We start from the raw sequence: 26,566 nt of genomic DNA, 5'->3' as shown, positions 1-26,566 counted from the left end.
CTGCAGGCACCAGGACAATCTGCACTCCAAGTGCGGCAATCGGGAAGTGAAAAGATCCAGGAGTCAGCACCAGGGGATGAGGAGAGGCTCCCATCATCTAAATAGCCGCCCAAAGGGCTCCATTGTCATGGCTTGCAGCTATTTTCAATGGCAAACCACTGCAAAATGGCCATCGGGCTACACAAACATAGCCACCCGGAGGGATCCCTAGGCTACAAGGACAGGCCCAGGCAGGACAGGGCAGTCCTGATAGAAGCCCCAACCTGATACAACCCCCCATGCACAGCCGATTGTCAGGTCGCCAGTAGCGCACCCCCCCTGGCCCCCATCGCCAGCATAGCACCCTGCCCCCACACCAGGAGGTAGACCAGACCACCCACACAGCCCTAGCATATGTGGAGGGGGTGGGGGGTAGGATGGGGGACAGATAAAAGGGGGTGCCTGATGGGAAGGAGGAGAAGCCGGGGGTCTGACTGTCCCAAGGAGGGGCCCACATCCACCCCAAAACCCTCCAGGGGGAGAGGGAGGACAGCTATCCACTATACCAGGAACCAGGTTTGGCACCATTCCAGACAGAACCCCTTGCCATCAAAATGGGGTGGCTGTTGGCCAGGAGGAACACTGCAACTCAGGCTTAGACCCAGTCATATGCAACCTCGGGAGACGTTTAACTCACAGGCCAGCCCCTGTCCAGTGGGGCTATGTCGCAGCAGACCTAGCGTAAAGCTGAGAACTGCGGGCGCACGCTGGCCAGACTGGTTTGACCACTGGATTTGGATTATCAAGCCCGTCACCCAGTCCAGCAGTTGATTGTAGATCTCACAGGAAAAACCAGGAGAAAAAAAAGTTCTACCTAAAAAGAAAAAAATTGCCAGGACCAGAGATCCCAGCAAGGAACTAGGTCCTTACTCCTGACTAGGCAGAAAAAACTTATAGCAGAGAGAGGGAGTATATCCCCTGGGACTGCCCATGGGCTTAGCCAGATTATTTTTCTGCCTAGTGTCCTTCTCCTGTAGGGGGCAGTATAAGCCAATGGTTATAAAGATCAGGAGCTGTGTCCGTCAATGAACAAAAGAAATGTAATTTAAACTTGCTCGTGGCTGTAATGTATTGCCGGGTCCCGGAAATACAGATTTAAAAAAAATGAAAAAAAAATGTCTTAAAGGTCCTCCCCCTCCCCCAGTCTATACCAGGCCCCTAGGGTAAAAGGGGAAACCCACGCCAAAATTAAAAAAAAAAACGGCGTGGGGTCCCCCCAAGATTCATACCAGACCCTTTTCCGAGCATACAGCCTGGCAGGTCAGGAAAGGAGGGGGGCGGGCGAGCACCCCACCTCCTGAACCATACAAGACCACATGCCCTCAACATGGGGGTGGATGCTTTGGGGCAGGGGGGGCTCTGCCCCCCCACCCTAAAGCACCTTTTCCCCATGTTGATGGGGACAAGGTCCTCTTTCCGCCAACCCTGGGCTGTGCTTGTGGGGGGGTCTGCGGGTGGGGGGCCTATCGGGATCTGGAAGCCCCCTTTAACAAGGGGTCCCCCAGATCCCACCCCCTCTATGTGAATGGGTATCAGGTACATCGTACCCATACCCATTCACCAAAAAAGTGTAAAAATGTAAAAACCACAGGAAACTGTTTTTTACAAGTCCCTCGATGTAAATCCATCGTCAACTATGACGCCCGCTGACCAGAAAAATAGAAAAATTGCATAAAACGCTTAGACTCCTAAGACCATACCCGCCGTATGCCGTCCTTTGTCTTTGACAACTCTTATACAGGCAAGGGATGGAGCCACCTGCTTATGTCACCTAGTGGTACCGCCCCTTCTGACATCATGTGACTTCAAAAGGGGCAGTGCCACCGGGTGACGTGGTCAAGTGGCCCCACCCCTTGCCTATGAGCAGGCATACAGCGGGTAGCCTCTTAGGAGGCGAAGCGTGTTTACATCTTTATATTTTTCAGGTCCAGCAGGTGTTATGATTGACGATGGATTTACATCAAGGGACACTATTTTTTTTCTTTTTAATAAATGACTTGTCAAAAATTGTTTCCTGTGGTTTTTACTTTTTTACACTTTTGTGGTAAATGGGTGGGGGTACGATGTACCCGATACCCATTACCATGGGGGGGGGGGGGCTGGGATCTTCCCCACCTGCAGACCCACACAACCACAGCCCAGGGTTTTCGGTAAGGAACACCCCAAACCATCCTTCCCATGTTGAGGGCAAGCGGCCTGGTGTGGTTCAGGAGGGGGGGGCCCTCACTCGCCCCCCCCCCCCCTTTCCTGGCCTGGTATAAATTTTGGGGGGGGACCCCACACCATTTTCTTTTTCATTCTGTCATAGGGTTCCCCTTAACCGCTTAAATACAGGGCATTTTCACCCCCTTTCTGCCCAGACCAATTTTCAGCTTTCAGTGCTTATTTGCATCTATGGGAAATTTTAGTCAGCTTGACATGGCACTGCTCCCTGTCTTTAACATTGGCGTTTATGGGAAATCTTGGTCAGCTTGACATAGCACTGCTCCCAAACCATAAGTGACAGGGACACAAAACTTGGGGAGTCCTGAGAGGGGACCCAGGACTACAACATATTCATACATTTTTAAAGTAGGATATGGCTCTGACAGTACATTGTCGTGTGATTGGCCAAAGCATACAGGTCAGATGCATGCTTTGGCCAATCATCAGCAATCAATGCATTGCAAGAGCGCAGGGCATTATGGTGCGCTCATCGGTGGGCAAACTTCCCACCGAGCAACCCATTTGTTCATGCGTTAAGCGAACACACGAACAGTCGATGTTCGAGTAGAACTTATGTTCGACTCAAACACACAGCCATGGTAGTTACAGATCCAACAGAAGCATCTTTCACAGGATAGGAGGATAGGAGGTTTTAATTCTGCTTTAAGGCTGTCAGCAGATCAGCCTCTATAAACTTGGCAGTGCCTAAAAATGCCAAAAAATGGAGAGCAACTGAGCATGCGCAGAGCAGGGTGAGACAGTATATTACTGAATTTTAGAAAGTATAGACACTTATTTATTTTTTTTTTTTTAATTAAAATAGAAATATATTTATTAAATATTCTATTGAACGATAAAACAGATAACTTCCAGAACATATGCAATGCTCTCTGGGCATGTAGAGGGTAGAGAATTAAAAGATGCTGATCCTGCTGAGAAATGGCTCTTCACTGTCCAGCGAGGACCCAGAAGACTATTAAATGAGGTTAGAGATACCATAATTTTGTTTGCACTACTTTAGGGCTTCGCTAAATCCCTCACACATAATCAGGTCATTGTTAGTGGTAGCACAATTCAAGAATTCCTTCAATTCATAATGGCAGGGGCCATAAGTAGACTGTGGCTGCTGGGCGTAGGTGGGGGGCTTTGGAGCCTCCTGTACAACGGGCTTTGCTGGCTCCGAGCTACCTCCACTGAAAGCGCCAGTAAGGGCTCCACCAAGAACGTGTCCCACCGCAGAGCCCACAGCTACCCCAGCTGCTGTAGTAGCCAGCTGAGCCATAATCCCTGGTCCCTGAGACGGAGCTGGGGCTGCGGACACAGCCGAGGGCGGTGGGTGTGCTGGAGCCGGAGCATGAGAAGGTGCTGGGCTGGCAGCTTGGCGAGAAGAGACACTGCGACCACCTCGGGGCATGATGACCTTTGCTGGGACTCACACGAGCTCTGGGTCACACTGACAGCTGCCAGGCCAGGACTCCTCTTACCATGCACCAGACACTTATTTTTAATGCTTTACATAGCTATACCTGCAAAAGGGGCCAGCCTGAAGTGATCTAGCAGAACTTCATTTTCTGACTAAAGTTCCACTTTAATAATGGGCAGTGTAAAAATAGATGTATTTTTACACTCTGCCCGTTATTAATAAAGTAATTGATTCGGAAGAGCGCGTTGCCGGCTCTCCATCTTAATTCTATCCAGTACGGAGGTATAGGGCACCGAAAGCAATTGAGAGGTCTGTAAGGCCCCTTTCACATGGGCGGTACACCCGACAGACTCAGTTTTGCTCAGGGAGGATCGATCCGCCGATCCCCACTGAGCAAGCAGAGGACAGCTCTATCTCTGCTTACTTTGCAGAGATGGAGCTGCCAGAGCCCCGCTCTCCTCTATGGGAGGTCGTGTGAGAACAGACCACCTGTCCGTTTATATCCGATCTTATCCAAACCGATCCTCCAGGCGAATGGAAAATAGGGTTTCCATCCGTCAGGATTTCACAGACAGGATCAAATCAGATAGCAGTGGGTGTCAGCGGAGATGTCTCCGCTGACATTCGCTGCCCCATAGGGCTGCATGAGGCATCTGATCAGGTCAGCCTGAATAACTGACAGGCGGACCGGATCGGAAAGCCTGTGTGAAAGGGGCTTAAAGCTACATTCACACCTCCACTTGTCCAGTGCAGCCTCCTTTTGGACATTTTTGCAAAGCATTTTACATGTGATACTATTCAACCCCAATTGGAGGAATTTCTGGAAACAGCATCAAAGATAAAGCATGTAGAACTTTTTTTTTAATAAACGACATTAAAAAAACACAAGGTTTACAGGTAACCTATTGCAGAAAAGTTAGGCACCGGTTCTTGTGTGTAAAAGGTACGAGGTATATAATAAAAAAACAAAACAATGAAGCAAGGCTTATACTAGTGTAATAGAGAAATATCAGGTATTGTAGCAGAGAGGCACAAGGCACTGCAAATAAGTATCAGCTGCTACAGACACAGTGACACAAGAGAAGAAAAGGGAAGAAGATCCAGCAAAGTGTGCTGACTACCCATTTATAGCCTTTAATATATGGTGGTGCAGCAAGATGACTGAGTACACATGTAGGATTTATTGCTGTCAACACGAGATTGTACATTGGAAAATATATACTGGGATATCTGCCTTTAACCAGAAAGGAAGTAACAAATCACAATATTCTAGAGTCATATATTTATATATGCTCAGTTGAAAAATGTATGCATGAAGGAGAGCTAGGGAGGTAGCTGCCAAGGTCATTACACTCCTTCAGACCAAGTAATTGCATGTCGTTTTTTAATTTAACCAGACCTTGTTGAGTTCTTAACATTAATGCTGGGATTTATGGAGCCACTGGCAGTTCTGTTTCATAGATAGAGAAGATTGTTAAGTGCAATGAAGCATGACTTTAAAGTGTTTACTTTTGGTTAATACAGTAAAATTTTGTATTCTGTCATATTGGTGTGATGAGCTCTGCCCTATCTATGTTCAGACTTAGCTGTCTTTACTATGAAAAGTAATGAAGAGGAAAGTATTCTTCCATCTAATATCTTTTTAGGACAGTTTAGAAAGCAAATGTAAGGTGGCTATGGGCAATACCTGTTTTTTTTTTGTTTTTTTTATCTACTCCAGGTGTTTTAATTTCAGAGCTTATCATGTGTCCAGTGTTTTATTTGTATAGCGCTGCCATGCTACATAGAGTATATTTACATGTATGAGTTTAATAGGATAACATAAGCCAATAATTTCAAATTATTTAAATACAGTGCCTTGCGAAAGTATTCAGCCCCCTTGAACTTTGCGACCTTTTGCCACATTTCAGGCTTCAAACATAAAGATATAAAACTGTAATTTTTTGTGAAGAATCAACAACAAGTGGGACACAATCATGAAGTGGAACGAAATTTATTGGATATTTCAAACTTTTTTAACAAAAGTAAAAACTGAAAAATTGGGCATGCAAAATTATTCAGCCCCCTTAAGTTAATACTTTGTAGCGCTACCTTTTGCTGCGATTACAGCTGTAAGTCGCTTGGGGTATGTCTCTATCAGTTTTGCACATCGAAAGACTGAAATTTTTGCCCATTCCTCCTTGCAAAACAGCTCGAGCTCAGTGAGGTTGGATGGAGAGCGTTTGTGAACAGCAGTTTTCAGTTCTTTCCACAGATTCTCGATTGGATTCAGGTCTGGACTTTGACTTGGCCATTCTAACACCTGGATATGTTTATTTGTGAACCATTCCATTGTAGATTTTGCTTTATGTTTTGGATCATTGTCTTGTTGGAAGACAAATCTCTGTCCCAGTCTCAGGTCTTTTGCAGACTCCATCAGGTTTTCTTCCAGAATGGTCCTGTATTTGGCTTCATTCATCTTCCCATCAATTTTAACCATCTTCCCTGTCCCTGCTGAAGAAAAGCAGGCCCAAACCATGATGCTGCCACCACCATGTTTGACAGCGGGGATGGTGTGTTCAGGGTGATGAGCTGTGTTGCTTTTACGCCAAACATAACTTTTTGCATTGTTGCCAAAATTCTGATTTTTGTTTCATCTGACCAGAGCACCTTCTTCCACATGTTTGCTGTGTCTCCCAGGTGGCTTGTGGCAAACTTTAAATGACACTTTTTATGGATATCTTTAAGAAATGGCTTTCTTCTTGCCACTCTTCCATAAAGGCCAGATTTGTGCAGTATACGACTGATTGTTGTCCTATGGACAGAGTCTCCCACCTCAGCTGTAGATCTCTGCAGTTCATCCAGAGTGATCATGGGCCTCTTGGCTGCATCTCTGATCAGTCTTCTCCTTGTATGAGCTGAAAGTTTAGAGGGACGGCCAGGTCTTCGTAGATTTGCAGTGGGCTGATACTCCTTCCATTTCAACATTATCGCTTGCACAGTGCTCCTTGGGATGTTTAAAGCTTGGGAAATCTTTTTGTATCCAAATCTGGCTTTAAACTTCTCCACATCAGTATCTCGGACCTGCCTGGTGTGTTCCTTGTTCTTCATGATGCTCTCTGCGCTTTAAACGGACCTCTGAGACTATCACATTGCAGGTGCATTTATACGGAGACTTGATTACACACAGGTGCATTCTATTTATCATCATTAGTCATTTAGGTCAACATTGGATCATTCAGAGATCCTCACTGAACTTCTGGAGAGAGTTTGCTGCACTGAAAGTAAAGGGGCTGAATAATTTTGCACGCCCAATTTTTCAGTTTTTTATTTGTTAACAAAGTTTGAAATATCCAATAAATTTCGTTCCACTTCATGATTGTGTCCCACTTGTTGATTCTTCACAAAAAATTACAGTTTTATATCTTTATGTTTGAAGACTGAAATGTGGCAAAAGGTCGCAAAGTTCAAGGGGGCCGAATACTTTCGCAAGGCACTGTAGATACCAGTGAACTGGTGTATGTAAACCCATTGTCTATAGTAGGATTTCTCAACCAGGGTCCTGAAGAAACCCTGGGGTTTGGTGAGGTTACGCCCAATGGTGCCCTTCATTTCTTTGAATGTGTGTTTATGAGTACTGCTGGGCACATTATTATTATCCTGAAAGTACTCCTAAAGCTCCAGCTTATGCCATGATCAAACCAAGTGGTACAAGGTTGAGATGAGTGGTTGAGTCAGCAGCAGAGGATGGCAGAAAAACTCTAGCAAAAAAAAACAAGGTTTAAAAAAATGAAATACCTAATGTACCTAAGACCCAAGAAAATTAACAGAGGAGGTCTGCCATGCTAATGTCACCTTTAAATGTGCATTTGATGTGGATACTTTTACCAGCGACTCAAGGAGCTCCTATCAGGTAGGAGCTTAAAACAGTGGAAGTGTGTCATTATCAGATTCCTGTATATGTAAATTACTGGAACATATTTTACAGAGATAAAATCACTTATTGTGCCATGTATGTTATTGTACATCATATTTGCTTGCTCTGAGCCGTAGCTTGCATATAGTTGTAGTCCACAGAAGACGAATATCACATTTATTGGTAGCAAAATAAATTACCTATATTAAACTTAAATTTGCATGATAAAAAGTACCAACAATTAACACCTTTATGTCAATATGTCATTTATGGATCACAGAGAACTAACTGTTGCGCAAAGTATTAGTTTACTTTTAGCTTTATATGTTCAGATATCAAGTTAAAACCCATGTCTGATGACACCATTGTTCATAGTGGGGGGAATATCTTTAAATATAATTATATAATAGGACTTTTGTCTGTACTTACCATAAAATCTTTTTCTCTGATTTTCTCTGGATTAAGGGACACAAGAATAGTACATAATGTTAAACCAAAGGGTTATACTGCTGCCTTCAGGAGGTTGGGGTACTGGCAAACAAAAACATTAAAGCGTAAGGCTGGCCATACATTATACAATTGTCCTACACTTTTCTGTACAATTTTCTTTAAATATACCTTCAACTATGTAGTACAAAGGCCTACCTAATTGGAAACAATTGAAAGTGTTGCTTAGTTTTGACCTCATATTATATGGTTTTTGGTAAATCTAACAGACAATTGCACAAGAAAATTGAACATGTATGGCCAGCCTAACTCCACTTTTGTTGAGTAAAAAACATTCCCCTCTGGATGATCTATGTACATTGCAGGGATTTTTTCACACGGGCGGTAAGCCCGTCAGTAAGCTTTACTTATTAGTGCCCTGCAGCTGCCACAGCTGATAGATAATTATTAAACCACTCCAATGTGACTCACTCAACACAGAGGCACAGAGGAACAAACAGGGATTTCTTCAGAATAACAAAAGGTTAAAAAGTGCGCACTTTGCACTGTGGATCCTTCTGTTGGCTCCTACATCACTACAGGAGAGGGGACTGCATGTGGCAGGGAAGCAGGTATTTAGCACGTGAAGAAGTGTCAGTGTCAGTAACAGGAGATCAGCAACAAACCTTTTAAGATCTAGCTGCAAAAAAGCAAGTATTTACCCTTTTTTACAGGTTGGGCTTACTTTAATTTGCTAAACTTACTGACAGGGTAGCTTTAACACCAAATTAACCCCTAAAAGTCTGTGCTAACCATATTTGGGCACCAAAAGTATCTGTACCAAAATCACACATGCTGCACTAAAATCTAACAGTGCCAAGATCTCAACACCAAAAAAGAGACTAATTTGTTTTAAGTACTTATTACTATTATATGTCAGTATCAGACACTGCTAAATGTCATTCATTAAATAATTGACGTTCTAATTTTTGTTTTTAACTCAGTAAGCTTCTTCAGATTTCCCCAATTAAAACCTCATAACTGAGATTAAATACAATAATGTGATGTGGGAAAAAGTTATCTACAAATCATTTTTTTGGCAGTGGCTCATGAATGTTAGAGCTGGCCTGTGATCAAAAAGAACCTTTTTTGTTCATTACAAAACATATTAAATAATAACCAGGGATCGGAGCTTAATTTATGCTCAAATTGTAGTAACTTATAGCAACCATTCCAAATTTTAGAATTCTAGATTAAGTGATCCTTCTTTAGAAAAATGGAATTTCACAAATTTTGCTGAACATTCCAACTGTACGTACTATCGCGTGATTCGTTTTATTCCTTGAAAATTACCATTTCTGCAATGACAGAAACATGTAGGCTGCCATTGCTGGCCCCACTAAAACATACTAATAACCTGGCTGTGCCTAACTTGGCTGTGCCTAACTAACTAACAATACTTTAGTCAAATGCCTGAAACAAGCATGCAACAAAGAAATTTAAGAGATGAGTTAGATTTCCTTATCTCCTTACTTTTTGTGGGTGAGTGAGTCATAGGGAAGAGGGCAGCAAATGTAGCTTCCCATGAAATGTTCCTTTAAATTTGCTATAAACAGTAATAAGCACTTAGTATTATACATAGGTTACATTTCTTGTGATGGACTAATTAAAGCCTATTGCACATGGAAGTTTGCAGGTATAAATAGTCCTTAGGGTAATTTTCCTATGTCCAAGGTGGCACAGGTGGAGTGAACAGCTAGCCATAGAAGTGAATGGCTGTACACCCCTGTACATGTGTGAAAGCCAATGCTTCTGTGCATCGGAGTTTGCCGACCCATGTATATATTGCACAAAAGACCGTGGTCATCATTGTAGTAACTAGGGCTACAGCTTCCACAGAGGCAGATCGGCTATCACATATGCATACTTACATTGTGACAAGCTAGACCAAAGTAACTACCGTATATACTCGAAAATAAGCCGAGTTTTTCAGCACATTTTTTTGTGCTGAAAACATCCCCCTCGGCTTATACTAGAGTCATAAAAAAAATGTCCCTGGCCGGCCCGACGTGCTCCTGAGGCGCCTTAGATTTAAAAATGGCGCCACCCGGCGCCAACATGTCACTGCGCATGTGCCGCCGCCGCTCGGGAATAGCCGAACATATACAAGCTTTCCTGAGCGGCGCATACGCGGTGACGTGTTGGCGCCGAGCGGCGCCATTTTTAAATCTATTGCGCCTCAGGAACAGGTAAGACTCCTCCACAGCCGCACTACCTGCCATTATGTGGGGATGTGGGCATACTTCAAGAGATGCAGTGCTGCTGGCATGGTACACCTGTACCATGCCTGCAGCACTGCATCTCCTGTAGTATGCCCGCAGCCCTGCATTCTCCTGTACCGTTACCATGCCCACATCCCTGAATCCTCCTGTACCATTACCATGCCCACATCCCTGCATTCTCCTGTACCATTACTATGCCCACAGCCCTGCATTCTCCTGTACCATGCCCAAAGCCCTGCATTCTCCTGTACAATGCCCACAGCCCTGCAATCTCCTGTACCATGCTCACAGCCCTGAATTCTCCTGTACCATGCCCACAGCCCTGCATTCTCCTGTACAATGCCCTCAGCCCTGCATTCTCCTGTACAATGCCCGCAGCCCTGCGTTCTCCTGTACCATGTCCGCAGCCCTGCATTCTCCTGCACCATGGCCGCAGCCCTGCATTCTCCTGTACCATGCCCTCAGCCCTGCATTCTCTTGTACCATGCCCGCAGCCCAGCATTCTCCTGTACCATGCCCGCAGCCCTGCATTCTCCTGTACCATGTCCGCAGCCCTGCATTCTTCTGTACCATGCCCGCAGCCCTGCATTCTCCTGTACCATGTCCGCAGCCCTGCATTCTCCTGTACCATGCCCGCAGCACTGAATTCTCCTGTACCATGCCCGCAGCACTGCATTCTCCTGTACCATGCCCTCAGCCCTGCATTCTCCTGTACCATGCCCGCAGTCCTGCATTCTGCTGTACCATGCCCGCAGCACTGCATTCTCCTGTACCATGTCCACAGCCCTGCATCTCCTGTACCATGCCCGCAGCACTGCATTCTCCTGTACCATGCCCACAGCCCTGTATCTCCTGTACCAGTACCATGACCACAGCCCTGCATTCTCCTGTACCATGCCCGCAGCCCCTGTTTTGGGTCTCGTGGTGGTACAGTTGGGTGCATTTCCCACCCTAGGCTTATAATTGAGTCAATAATTTTTCCCATTTTTTTGTGGTAAAATTAGGGGCCTCGGCTTATATTCGGGTCGGCTTATACTCGAATATATACGGTATGTACAATTTATCATCCCTGGAGCTCAGTTTTAAATGTTTTCCAGTTTACTTGTACATCCAATGCCATTTTGAAACTTGTTATAACTAAGGGATAAAAATCCTTCCGCAGTGCATAACCTATGCTATTACACCCTCAGTATAGCTAACTGCCCTTTTAGTTTTACATTCTTTCAGTGTTTAAGTGAGTAGATACCATAACCAGACCATTTTTTTTATGTCCAAAGGGTTAAGCCACTAAACACTTTAGTGATTATCATACTATATATTATTAGCAACCTAAATCAGTCCAGATAAGTGACTAGAATATCTTTCAAACAACTTGGGGCCAACTGCTCCCCCCACCTGTCCAATTGCAATTATACCACACATTACTAACCTGAGATCAAAGGGCTACACATATTCTAATGGCCATGGCAATCTGTCCATGTGTGACTTCCACATTATACATAGATCATAATGTAGTAGTCCTCATCCTGCAGGCTTGAAAGTACACAGCGTCTCCATTAGGCCTATGTAGAAAAGCCACACATGCACACTATGTCATGGCCTAAGACTCACTGAGGACAAAAGCACTGCTTATAGGCCATGGTCAATGGGGGATATCACTGGCTGCACTCAGGTCAGCAATAGCAGCCTCCATACTTCCTCCGTACGGGTTTCCTTTAACCTTTATACCTTTAAATGTTACTAAACCCAGGAGCCTGCATTCAATATATCTGGACCCCCTCAGTACACAGAACATTAAATTATTTTAGTAAATATAAACAGCTAAATACCTTTTCTCATCAGCAGTATATAGCAGCCTTGTGACTTGTATCAGTCTTTGCTTAACCACTTCCGGACCACCCGTTTTACAACGGTACTTTGACGTTAAATACCGGGGTTATGGCAGCAGATAGCTGCCATAACCCCCATATTTTTTAAAACTGCTGGCGGTCCTCTTTTTTATAAGGGTGGTCCCAGTGGCGGAATCGCCGCGGGATCCGCCTTACGGTGCGGGCGGTCGTTTTCCCTGCTTACTGGACCCGCCGGCAGCGGGGAAAACTATCTGGTCCGCACTCCTCAAAGGCAGGAAGTCGAGTGAGGGCAAGATGGCCCCCACTCTGCTCTAAGGCCTTGGAGGAGTGGAGCGACGTCAAACGTCGTCTCCTAGCAAAACATTTAACTTTTTTTTTTTTTCTTTTTTAGTGTAGATGTGAGATCTGAGGTCTTTTTGACCCCAGATCTCACATTAAATAGGTCCTATTACAAGGGATGTTTACATTCCATGTAATAGGAATAAAAATTATCAAAACATTTTTTTTTTTAAAACAGTAAAAATAAAAAATAATAGATAAAATAAATAGGAAAAAAAATGAAAGCGCCCTGTCCCTGTTAGCTCGCGCGCAGAAGCGAACGCATAAGTAAGTTCCGCCCACATATGTAAACAGCGTTCAAACCACACATGTGAGGTACCGCCGCAATCGTTAGAGTGAGAGCAATAATTTGAGCCCTAGACATCCTGTGTAACTCTAAGCTGTTAGAAATGTTTAAAATGTCGCCTATGGGGATTTTTAAGTACCAATGTTTGTCACCATTCCATGAGCGTGCACGATTTTAAAGCATGACATGTTGGGTATCTATTTACTCGGCGTAACATTCTCTTTCACATTATAGAAAAAATTGGGGTAACTTTACTATTTTCTTATTTAAAAAAGTGATTTTTTTTTCCAAAAAAAATTGCATTTGGAAGACTGCTGCGCAAATACGGTGCGATAAAAATATTGCAGTGATCTCCATTTTATTCTCTAGGGTCTCTGCTAAAACAATATATATAATTTTGGGGGTTCTAAGTAATTTTCTAGCAAAAATAAAAACTGATTTAACTTGTAAACAAGTGTCAGAAAAAGGCCTGGTCCAGAAGTGATTAAATTTGTAAGAGGAGTTTTCATTCTCCCCTGATCCTCTGTCTGGACAGTGCTTATTGGCCCTGTGCTAATCACACACACTCTCCCAAGAAAAGAGAAAAAACTCTAGCAATACACACCAAACTGAGCATGTGCCGCCTGACTCCAAGATTCTGTTCTATCACGAGATGGGTTGGAGTCAGTTAAAGAAGAGGAGGATCAGAGAGAGAGGAACAAAAAGCCTTTATACACAATGCAGAGGATTAACACATTAGGTTCCACAGTGAGTATAACAAGCATGCTGTACTGCAAATACAGACTGATTTTACTGTTGTGGGTTTAGTAACACTTTAAGTGAGAAAAAAAGAGTGCTCCTGTCCACATCACACTGAAAGAACATATATATATATATATATATATATATATATATATATATATATATATATATACATATATAAAAGAACATATATATATAATATATTTCATTAAAAACACCCGGGTAAAACTGGTGAACTGGGACAGGTTCTCAAAAGGGTAATGGATCTATACCTATAGCAGAAAGACCGCGCTCACAAAACTTGTGATGAATCTTTTATATGGAAGATCTTTCCATAAACAGTAAAAATCTTACTTACCACAAAGCCTAATGGTTTCCAAAATGCACAAGCAATGGTGTCTCTTAACATAAATAATCTTTACAGGTACAGGAAATGTGCCAATATATAGAGAATTTTAGGACCGTAAAACTGACATGCTACAAGATCGCCTGCTGCATTTAAATTAGAGAAAAATATGCTACAATACACTACTGATCTTCTGCCAAAGTTTGTGTACAAAACAACATTTATGTAAAAATGATCTTTCTCATATAAATGACTTTTTGACTCAAATGTAACCATTACTTGAAGTCACCATCTAATGATTCTATGTAGCCTATGAGAGTTTGCACATTTGCCTTATAGATATTACAGTTAGATTCAGTTTTTCAGTCTCAAAAGAAGTCTCAGCTTCTGGGTTAAAAGATAGTTGTGTGTATCAAAAGATTCCCACATCCAAACCCTCAATAAAACATTTACGTTTGGGAAATATGCATACATCATTGCCAAAGCATCTATCCAAAAATAAAGTGTTTATTCCTTGTTTAAGAATGTGTGTTCCACATCTGTCTCATCTGTAAAAAGCACAGCTATCTATCCAACTTGCATGAAATTTATTTATGCACTAACAATGTGATATGTTGTCCATTTCCCATGGGCATTTTTTGTACTTTTTATGCACTAGTTGAAAACTCCCAATGTACGGATGTAAACAAACACTTAAGAATTCAGAAGCTATATAAATTATCCATTATCAGCCCTCAGGAACAGGAAGCAGAGAGCTTGGGAACAACCACGTGACCTGTATTATGACTTGCCAAAGGGCAAATGTTGGATTTGCTTAAGGGTGAATGTATAGGGATATCAGTTTTAGATCAATTTAAAGTGGAACAAAAGTCCCATTTTAAGATGTTTTTGTTTTTTTTTTGGGCATAAGAGGCATGCAAAGACTTTGTTGCCAAGTCTGAAGTCAGGTGTTGAGAACACTGTAGCTTCTATGTTCCCTCCATCCATGCTGTTTTATAACATCCCATTTAACATTATAAAACTGTATTTCAAATTTGTTGCAAATATTTTACAAACAGTATTCAGATTCAAACCTCAAATACTCTTGCACATCATCACTAACAGTCTATATAAGTTTAATAGACAACTGCATTAAATTTAGCTTTTTAAAGAGGTTGTAAACTCGTTTAAATTTTTTTTTTTTTATTTACAACCTGAAAGACAAACACATAATGAGCTAGTATGCATCGCATACTAGATCATTATGAAATACCTTACAACGAGCCCCCGCCGTGCCGCTCACTCACCTGTATAACGGGCGACATGTTCAGCCGCCTGTCTTCAAGAATCGCGGCATCCGGCCATCCGCATGCGCGCGGGAGCCGACAGTCACGGCACGGGACTCTGAAGGAACGGCACGAGCGGCCGTTCCTTCAGAGCGCATGCGCCAGTGACGTCACTGGCTGCATCGTCACTGGCTGCATGTAAGGTAAATATCTCCTAAACGGTACATGTTTAGGAGATATTTACAGTACCTATAGGTAAGCCTTAATATAGGCTTAAATATAGGTACAAGTGTCAGAGGAGGGTTTACTTCCTCTTTAAGTTTTCCTGTAAGAATCATTGGGTCTTGGGTGCAAAGGATAAGTAGGACTGTTTCCATGACATCCTAACAAATTATATCCAAGAGGAAGTTTTGGTCCATGCCTTCACTTCTTTGCTCTAGGTATCATATATTAGCTATACTTTTTATAGTTATACTATATATTTATTTACAAGTAGTAACTTACATTTAAATTTAAAAAAAAAAAACAGCTCCTATAATGGACAATTTGCGTTTCACATTTATAATCACTGTATTAGTATTTACCTAGGAACCAGTGTTTGATTTTATGATATTTAAATCTATTATAAGGCAATATTTTGGTACAGTTCATAGAGGCCTCAACTAGGAATGATGCTCTGCTGGACCTGCTAATCTCAAACCATGCAGAGCTTATTACTAATGTTCATTTAAAAGAACATCTTGGTAGAAGTGACCGTAACATGATTTCATTTAATGTTAGCTGTAAGCAACAAGCTTATACGGGAAATATAAAACCACTTAACTATAAGAGAGCAAATTTTCCAGGGATGAGGGCTGCTCTCCAAGACTTAGACTGGGAGGGAATATTGGCATCGATGAACACATAACAGAAATGGAAATTTTTTAAAAAAAACTGTATGTGAACATGTGCAAAGTATATTCCCACAAGCAATACGTTTAAAAGGCTAAAAATAAAACTCACGGCCCAAGTTAAAAAAGTTAAAAAAATCTATAAATAATAAGAAAAGAGCTTTTAAAATATATAAAAAAGAAGGAATACTATCATTGTTTAAATGTTACAAAGAATATAACAGAATATGTAAAAGGGAAATCAAGGACGCAAAAACATTCAAAATGAAGGACAGATTGCCAAAGATAGTAGGACAAACCCCCAAAAAAATTCTTCAAATGTATTAATGGTAAAAAGGAAAGGTCTGCACATGCAGGCCCTTTACAAAATAATCTAGAGAGGGTGACTGGAGAAAAAGAGAAGGCACATTTATTAAAGGGATTGTAAAGGCAGAAGGTTTTCAGAAGCCCCCCTCAGCCCCCCTAAAACTTACCTAAGCCCCCTCTCTATCCAGTAATGCTACAGGAGTGTCTTAGTTGCCTGGGACTCCCCTCCTCATTGGCTGAGACAGCAGCACAGCGTGATTGGCTCCCACTGCTGTTAATCAAACACAATCAGCCAATCAGGATAAAGAGGGGGCGGGGCCGGGTCATGGCTCTGTGTCTGAATGGACACACGGAGCTGTGACTCGGCAAGCTGTTTGCTGTGGGGGCACTCAACAGGAGGGAGGGGCTAGAAGCACAGAAGAGGGACCCGAAAAGAGGAGGATCTGGGCCACACTGTTCAAAAGCAACTGAACAGAGCAGGTAAATATAACCTGCTTGTTATTTAAAAAAAACAAGACTTTACAATCACTTTAAATACCTTCTTTAGCTCTGTGTATACAAAGGACCATGGGGGAGCTTATGGCCATAATAGGGATGGTATTGACACAGCACCAAATGATCCACAATGACTCAAAAGTGATATGGTCCAGAAATATGGATAAAGCACCTGGACCGGATGGCATACACCCACGGATCCTAAAAATGGGATCCTACAACTAAGGAAACAATGGTGGAGAAGGATTTGGGGGTTGTGGTAGATCATAAGCCTAATAATAGCAATGTCAAGGTGCAGTTTCCAAAGCGAGCAAAATCCTCTCTTGTATTAAGAGAGGTATAGACTCCAGAGAGAAAGATTTCATTTTGCCCCTGTGCAAATCATTAGTAAGACCTCATCTGGAATATGCAATTCAGTTTTGGGAACCAGTTCACAAAAAGGATATCGGGGAACTGGAGAAGGTGCAGACAAGAGTAACCAAACTGATAACAGGCATGGAGGAGCTCAGCTATGAGGAAAGATTAGAGGAACTGAATTTATTTTCCCTTGAGAAAAGGAGATTCGGGGGATATGATCAATGTGTATCAAAAAATACATAAGTGGTCCATATAGTGAACGCTAGTTAAATAGTCAGGTTGAAAAAAGACACAAGTCCATCAACCAATAAAAAACAAAAACAGTAAAGAAAACACAACCATACAATCCCATATACACAATCCTATACCCCCAGTTCATCCAGAGGAAAGTGAAAAACCCCAGCAAAGCATTATCCAGTTTGCTACAGCAGGGGAAAAAAATATTTCTTGATCCTCTGAGAGGCAATCAGATATTCCCTGGATCAACTTTACCTGAAAATATTAGTACCCAGTTATAATATGTACACCTAGGAAAGAATCCAGGCCTTTTTAAAGCAATCTAGCGAGCTGGCCCAGAGCCACCTCTGGAGGGAGTCTATTTCACATTTTCACAGCTCTTACTGTGAAGAAACCTTTTCGTATTTGGAGACGAAATCTCTTTTCCGCTAGGCGTAAAGAGTGCCTCCTTGTCCTCTGTGATGGCCTTAAAGTGAAAAACTCAACACCAAGTTCACTTTATAGACCACTTATATATTTATACATGTTGATCATATCCCCCCTGAATCTCCTCTTCTCAAGAGAGAATAAATTCAGTTTCTCTAATCTTTCCTCATAGCTGAGCTCCTCCATGCCTCCTATCAGTTTGGCTGCTGCACTTTCTCCAGTTCCCCGATATCCTTTTTAAGAACTTGTGCCCAAAACTGAACTGCATATTCCAGATGAAGTCTTACTAATGATTTGTACAGGGGCAAAATTATATCTCTCTCTCTGGAGTCCATGCCTCTGTTAATACAAGAAATGACTTTGCTTGCTTTGGAAACCGCAGCTTGGCATTGCATGCTATTATTACGCATTGCATGCTATTATTACGCTTATGATCTACCAGAACACAGAGATCCTACTCCGCTATGGATTCCCCCAGTTCTACTCCCCCTAGTATGTATGCTGCTTGCATATTCTTAGCCCACAAGTGCATAACTTTACATTTATCAACATTAAACCTCATTTTCCACATAGTTACCCAATGAAACAGTGCATTGAGGTTGGCTTGTAAGTTGGAGACATCCTGTAAGGAAGTTATTCCACTGCAAATCTTGGTGTCATCTGCAAAGACTGAAATGGTACTTTTAATCCCAGACCCTATATCATTTATAAAGGTAATTAAAAAGTAAGGGTCCCGACACTGAACTTTGGGGTACACCACTGATAACCTTAGACCATTCAGAGTAAGAATCATTAACCACTACTCTCTGAATTCTATCTTTTAGCTAATTTTCTATCCATTTACAAACTGATCTTTCCCAGCCTGTAGACTTTACCTTACACATTAGACGTGTGGGGAACTGTGTCAAACGCTTTTGCAAAATCCAAGTATACTACGTCCACAGCCACCCCTCTGTCCAAGGTTTTACTTACTTCTCCATAAAAAGAAATCAAGTTTGTTTGACAACTTCTGTCTTTTATGAATCCATGCTGTCTGTTGCCTAAAATATTTTTTTCCAGCAAGAACTCATCTGTGATTTCTTTTCTTAAACTCTCCAGTATCTTCCCGACTATAGAAGTTAAACTGATAGGTCTATACTTACTTGGTGAAAACTTTGATCCTTTTTTAAATATAGGCACCACATTGGCCCTACGCCAATCCAGTGGTACTATTCCAGTCCTTAACAAGTCCCAAAATTAGAAACAAAGGCTTTGAAATGACAGAGCTCAATTCTTTTAGGATGTGTGGGTGGATGTCATCTGGACCAGGTGCTTTATCCACCTTTATTGTCTAAATATTTCTAGACCATATCACTTTTGAGCCATTGTGGATCATTTGGGGCTGTGTCAATACATCCTCATTATGGTCATGCGCTCCCCCATGCTCCTTTGTATACACAGGGCTGAAGAAAGTAAAGAAAACACACTATAAAAAGTATAAAAAGCTATAGTAATGCTACCACATACCTAATAAACTACTTACCTCTAACTCCTGATTGGGCTCTTTTTAGCCTAAATAATTTCCCAGGCATTAAAATCTCAAGGGGCTGTAAACAACTGCTTACTATCACATCCCTTGTGACATGGAAGACTATTTTGCATAAGTGTAACTACCCTATTTCTTCATTCTTAGCTAAATCATCCTATGTTTTTCACATATGGGTGAAGGCCTCCCTGCATAAGGAATTACAGGTTCAAATTTTCTATAGCATTTAGGAATCTTACATCCAAACCGTGCCCGTAGAAACTCAACAATCTATAATGCAATACTTTGAACCTACTCAATGATATCTACTCCGATTCCTTGCCAATGATCCTCCAATTGACATTCCAGATTCCTTGCCAATGATCCTCCAATTGAAATTCCACACACGTTAAGCTAAATATTGAGGCCTACCCCTCTTCCCTTTGCTTGTAACTTACTAGTCTGACCACCATCCATTCAAATGTTTCCTAATGTACACCACTAGACCCAGCACTGCTAGGTTTCTAACTGATCAGGGAGAAAGAGAACCGCTCCGATGAGAAAGCAATCCCACAAAAATCCAACACAGGTGCAGGCAAGGATGCGCAGTCCAGGCAATAGTAGTGTGAGAAGGAAAAAGCCGCACTTCTGGTTGTAAATGTGAAGTATTAAAATCCAGTTTTATTGATATCCAAAGTAAGACAATAAAAGCATATAGAGCATATCCACAAATAGCCAGAGACATGGGGAAAAAAGTGCACAGCGGTTAACGCGTTTCACGGAAACGTCCGCTTAGTCGTAACCAATTGGTTACGACTAAGCGGACGTTTCCGTGAAACGCGTTAACTGCTGTGCACTTTCTTCCCCATGTCTCTGGCAATTTGTGGATATGCTCTATATGCTTTTATTGTCTTACTTTGGATATCAATAAAACTGGATTTTAATACTTCACATTTACAACCAGAAGTGCGGCTTTTTCCTTCTCACATTACTGCTAGGTTTCTCTCAACTTATACCAACAAAATGTATATTGTCTATCTTGATTTGACTTGTCAGCCAAATGCTGCTCCCATTGCTCTTGTTAATTGCAATCTCACAATTAATAAAAAAAAAAACAAAAGATATAGCTACTAGTAGTTATTCACCTTCAACTGGGATGGATGTTTTGCTGCTTGTCCAGGCAGCTTCTTCAGCTGCTTGGTAAAACTATCTGAATTGACCAACAAATATCTAACTCCGTATGGTCAGCTTCAGGCAGTACAAGAAAGAAAGATGTAGTACAACAAGGAGTATATTGTTTTGACAAATTCAATTTCAGTTTACTTTGTTCAGATTTATGTATGATGAATCCCGGTAAGTTGCTATGTCCTACTATATATCCCTTTTCATTTTGGTTTCTGGTTTAAAGAGTAAGCCAGTGGAAGTTAGATAAAATCTCCCTCCTTGTTACTATAGACACCATGGAATTATCTGAAGGTAGTACTGAATAATATGAATGTGTTTACATGCATACAAATACAGACCAAAAATTACACAGAAAATCAGAAAAAAATATAATGCATGATGCATAAAAGTAACATACAGTATATAAGAAATAAAACAAGTTTAATACTCACAGTGTTCTTCTGGGCCACCATATCCTAAAATAAAATAAATCAAACCATTAATTAAATGATTACTGTCATAAATTCTGATTTCTGTCATGGTTAAGAGCAAAGCAAACTAAAAATCAAGTAACATTAGTTGCCTTGGACAATTGCTTCAGTCTCCTTCACTCCACAAAGTCCTAAGTAATTACTTACTGATTAGAGCAGCAGTCAGTTTTACACAATCATAGTTTATTAAACTGAAATAAGACATTGAATGAGCATTCCTCCTGCTTTTTACTCCTCCACATGAGGACGGTTTTCACACTTTTTGGCTTTATCATTCTCTAGCTTCCAAAAAGTTAAAGATACCAGAGAAGAGATCTCAAAATAAAATCCAGGTTGCTCTGCTCTTATTGTCTGTGATATTGGTAGATTTTCTTTACTCAGAATAATGTTGTCACCTGGCCCCCCTCACCAAAATCTTAAACACAAAAGGGTTGATTTTCTAGCATATCCTGAGTGCAATGCAGGGCTCTTGCAGACAGTCTGTGTAGAAGTGTGTTTCAATTCCAAAGGTAGTGCATGCAAAGACCGCAAAGGCTGTTGGTACTTGTAGTTTTCACATTCACAAATCTCCTGCTCGCTGTCAAAATGGGCATCGGGGGGAGTGGTACAGAGGCTGGTGCATCTGTAACATGTTACAGCCTGAATATAGGTGTAACATGTTACGAAAGGTTTACGAACTTTAATTTAATGGAACTCCAAACGCAGGTTGCAAATGCAGTGCAATAATCAGGCTGAAGTTGCAGTGCACAGAACTGCATGTGAATTGCATTGCAATATCCGGTGTGAACCAGCCATAAAACTAATTCAGTGCGAGTCAATGAAAAATTGCCTTATACATTGGTGATCAGTAGTAAGAATGCCATCTTACAGTGGTGGTCAGAATTCCACTCCTACAGACAGCTAAAAATAGCATTGGTGTCATGCTGGTTTTGCCAGTGGTGTTGGCCCTGGAACTATGCAGGCACCGTCAAATGGGAGGTCAGTCGGCAACAACTCAAGGAACCCCCAGCAAACTCTGAAGGAACTCCAGAACTCTGGTTTAGAAGAGCTGCCTTAAGGACTAATGAAGTATTTATTACCTTGAGGGATAATGATGTATCAGGGTCCGTATCATGATAGATAATAACATTGTTTGCCATGTCAAAACTTTCTCGAACTCCAAGATGGTAAAAAAGAGAGGGTTGTCTTCCTACGTCGCTCATGTCCACCACAGCAACATCTGTATAAAAAAAGAAGAGAACAAAATATTTATCATCCAATAACAATTTAAGTGGAGTTTATCAATTTTCTTTATGATTTAGAATATGTACATTGATGTCCAACCTGAAGATCCCGGGGGCCTATTATTTGGATTTACATTTAATGCAATCTGAAATTTTATTTATAAAATTTGACTGGAGCATCTCTTTAAGGGAGTATAGGATGTTTACTTAGCAAAGTGCTACTGTGCTGACCTCAATCAATAATTTAAGTAAGATCATAAATCCTGTTTTTTGTTTCCTTGCATATGATTGGGCATTCTTTGCATAGTGAATTTCACCTATCTTCACCCCATCGAATAATCTAAGTAAAATTCACTTTGCAAACTGAACATGCTCTACCCTCTTTCGAAACAACTACACTGAATTTTTATTTTAGTCCTCTTTCACACAGGCAACAGACTACCACCTTCTGAAAAATGATCAGAGTACTTTTCAAACCATGGCACATTTACAGGCATTCAGGACATCTCAGATTGATCCCCAAGAGGATTTTTTTTCTTTCCCAGTGGGGCCTTTTCACTGAACTACTGCAAATACCATAGCTGTGTTTGTCACATGATTGCAACATAATCACAATGACAACTATTTTTCTAATTGATTTATTTTTTTATTTAAAGGCTTACATCCAGATTGAACATTTATTAGATACATCATGTCTAGTTATCAGTAATGATATACATAGGTGAAGTTAAACAGAAGTTGACCTGAACTACGCTAGAATACTAGAACTATAAATTGTTGATTTTAAATCCCTCGGAAAGGTTATTCCATCAGTAAGGTATACCAGTTTGGTGGTCACCAGGTTTTCCATACTTTAATAGGTGTATATGGGGGAAACATTTTAGAAGGGAGGGAAGGAAGAGAGAGGAGAAGGGGGGGGGGGCGGATAAAAAAGAAGAGAGAAAAGGGACTGGAAGAGAGGAAAAAAAAAAAAAATATATATATATATATTAATGGAGGGGGGGGGGTTGATACAAAGGAGGTGATCAAGGGCCAGAGGGGGCAACTGGAGGAGGGGGGGGCACCGTGCAGGAGAGTAATGTCAGTGAGAGCCTATGCATACTGAAGATTTTCGTCTGAGAACTGAAATGGATCTCAATAGAGCCACCTAGCCCTATGTTTCTAGACTTATCCCATAAGGCAGAGGTAAGTTGTTCCATGTCTAGTTTGCGTAAAGGAGGCCAAAATCAGCAAGGTGGGTGTGTAGATCCTGGGTATGCTTCTTACCTGACCAAGGTAGTCCAGGGGGAGAGCATGTGAAGTCTTGCTCCAGAGACACCCATCATTTTTGAGATGCATGACTGCACCAGTCTATTACTCTTGTCATTTGCACTGCTGTATAGTACATGGCAGGATCTGAGAATCCCATCCCTCCCGAGTTTGGACCTTAGTAAGATAGCTCTGTTATCACGGGATGCTTTACCCTGCCATATAAGCCATACAAGTTCGACATGCCCTGCCCGTACCGAGCAGAAGGCGGCTTGAGGATCCTGATAGGTAATTTTGCAAAAGGTATAAGAGGTTAGGCATTATGTTCATTTTCAGAACATTACATCTGCCAAACCAAGAGAGGGTCAGTGTTTTCCACTTCTACAGGTCAGCATTCAGAGAGGTTAGTAAGGGCAGAAAGTTTCAGGAGAAGGTTAAGATTCAAAGAAATCTTGGTTCCTAAATATTGAATGGTTTGTGTGGCCCAACAATATGGGAAACTGGGCTTAGGGAAGCGAAAGACAGAAGCAGAAAGGAAGACAGTGAGGGTTTCCCAATCTTCCCTGCTGCGCTATTGTATTCTGACCGCAGTGGAATCCTGCTATTAGAATACACTGGTCAGCGCTGCAGGCAATTGACTGCAAGCTCTGCTCAAATGAAAATACACCAACATTCCCATTCCAGTGTATGTCGATCTAGTCAAATATTAGATTGAGATGGGACCAAAGATGGAATGAAATTAGATCAACTGAATAAAATTCTGAACCAGCCAAATTTCCATTCATCTATTGGCAGCTTAAAACTCCAACCCCACAAAGTAAAGGATCACAGCCGCAGCGATGTGAGCTCACACCTCCAACCATCTAATTAACATATAAATTTGGGGGTGAGTGATCGGGAAGGGGGAGAGACTGTAAAAACGTTTTTTGTGTTAAACATTAGGTTATTTGTTGCAAATAATGCATACAAATTTATTATACATACAGATGTGTGCTGTGTTTAGGGCTGGCTTGAAACCTTCTGCCTCTAGGCATCATAGTTAGTAGGAACAAGCATTTTTCAAATAACAAAAGAACCCGCGGTCCAGTAAAAAAAAAATCACTGATGAAAGAAACTGCTAAATTAACATTTGACTTCATTCTGGTTTTGCAGCGTGCCATAAATAGATTTATTTCTCTTGAGAAAAATGTCTGTTATGCTTCCCAACAAATTTTACAGACAGCATGAAAGCAATGTGAATGAATGGGAAATCTGTGCTGAGAACAATTTTGAGGCTGCCATGGCTAACTTATGAAATGCAAGTTGCCTGGCTGCTCCTTCATTGGCTGCATTTCCAAGATACCTACCTAGAATAAGTACAAAGCAGGGGTGGACTGACAACTCATGGGGCCCCCGGGCAATCAGAGATCATGGAGCCCCCTGTGTCCCCACTCAAGCCACAACACCACCAAGCCCCACCTACAAATTGCAGCTCAGCTGCATAGAGGAAGCATTTAAATATTTACCGCAGCATAGCCTGCATGGAATTTCCCGGCTTCTTTCTGTAGAAGCTGCTGGGCCACCTGGAGCCTTTTTTTGAAAGCAGGGGACCTGTGCGCGAGATCATGATTTGGGCCCTAATATCAGAGAAAAAAGCATGAAACCAAAAGAAAACAATATACACAAAGTAGTGATATGTCACCAGTTCATGCGCTGATCCGATAACACTCAAAAGGCTTGCTGGTGGTCTTTCAATCACCAATATGAGGTCGTTACAGCGCCTCCTCGTTTCCACTGGGTGGCGGACAAAGCTTCTATCTAAAAGTTACAAAGGAGACACCATCGTACGGCTGTCCTCGTGTAATACTGTTTATTAGACATGGAACAACAAAATATGCAGATACACTCACATTTAATCTGTAGGCGACAGGCACATCAACAATCTCCTTCTTCCCCTCTACCTCGGGGGGCCTTCCAGACGCTAAACAACTTACAGACACCGCTGGTATGATGCCCGGTGGTCATAGGCCTCCCCGTCAGGTCCCAGCGTACACAGCACAATGTGGCTGCGCACGGACCGGCCGGCTACTCGCAACTGTGAGATTAAAGAGGGGGTGATAGAGAAATAGGGACAGAGAGAAGGGGGCGAGACGGGAAGAGAGAGAAGGGGGAGAGACAGAGTGAAGTGAGAGAGAGCGAGAGAGAGAGAGAGAGGGAGGGAGAGAAAGAGGGTGGAAGAGAGGGAGTGAGAGGGAGGGGGGTGAGGGTGGGAGAGAAAGGGAGTGAGAGAGAGAGGGGGGTAAAAAAAAAGAGAGAGAGGGGGGAAGAGAGAGGGGGAAAGAGAGGGGGCGAGGGGGAGAGAGAGGTGTGGGAGAGAGAGGGGAAGAGAGAGAGAGAGGGGGTGTGAGAGAGAGGGAGAGAGGGGGTGAGAGAAGGGGGGGCAGTGAAAGAGAGGGAGAGAAAGAGGGGGTGATGAGAAAGAGGGAGTAAGAGAAAGAGGGGGTGTTGGGAGAGAGGGGGTGAGAGAGAGAAGGGGTGGTGAGAGAGAGTGGGGGAGAGAGGGGGGGTGGTGAAAGAGGCGTGAGAGAGGGGAAAAGAGGAGGTGAGAGCGAGGGGTGGTGAGAGAGAGGGGGGAGAGAGGGGGGTGGTGAGAGAGAGAGAGGGAGAGACAGAGTGAGGTAAGAGAGAGAGAGCGGGGGAAAGAGAAAGAGGGGGGGAGAGAGAGGGGGATGAGAGAGAGGGGATATGAGATAGAAGGGGCATGAGAGGGAGAAAGGGGTGAGAGAGAAGGAGAGAGAGAGAGGGGGTAAGAGACAAAAGTTAGAGAAATAGGGGGGAAAGAGAGAGACGGGGGGAGTGAGAAAAAGGGGGGGAGTGAGAGAGGGCATGGTTAGAGAGACAGGGGGTGAAAGAGAGGGGGATGAGAGAGAGTGCGGCTCTCTAGTTCTGGAAGGGCATCCACTGACATCCTCCCAGAACCATGCCACCCCCACACCCCCTAAGGCACGCACGTACACAGCTGATCACAGATTGCGGTAAAGAGCTAATCACAGTAGCCCTTTACCATGTGTTCAACTGTGTGAAATCACAATTGGTCACATGTAAACAGACTTGCCAGTTATCAGCATTCCTTTCCTGACAAGGCACAA

The 26,566-nt window shown here is 42.4% G+C and overlaps 1 protein-coding gene across 1 annotated transcript in view; it reads right to left on the bottom strand.

Annotated features, from left to right (window-relative positions):
- Window positions 1-26,566, bottom strand: part of MAP3K15 (mitogen-activated protein kinase kinase kinase 15) — a 311,475-nt gene that overhangs the window by 217,911 nt on the left and 66,998 nt on the right. The window contains exons 2-3 of the mRNA XM_082244591.1: window positions 22,047-22,186; window positions 20,929-20,952 (exon numbers count right to left, since the gene is read on the bottom strand). Coding sequence (XP_082100717.1) covers window positions 20,929-20,952; window positions 22,047-22,186 — 164 coding nt within the window. The remainder of the gene's footprint in view (window positions 1-20,928; window positions 20,953-22,046; window positions 22,187-26,566) is intronic.

Source organism: Pelophylax lessonae (assembly GCF_965119305.1).
Source record: "Pelophylax lessonae genome assembly, chromosome: 2".
Lineage (NCBI taxonomy): Eukaryota > Metazoa > Chordata > Amphibia > Anura > Ranidae > Pelophylax > Pelophylax lessonae.
This window is presented reverse-complemented; position numbering and strand designations above follow the sequence as displayed.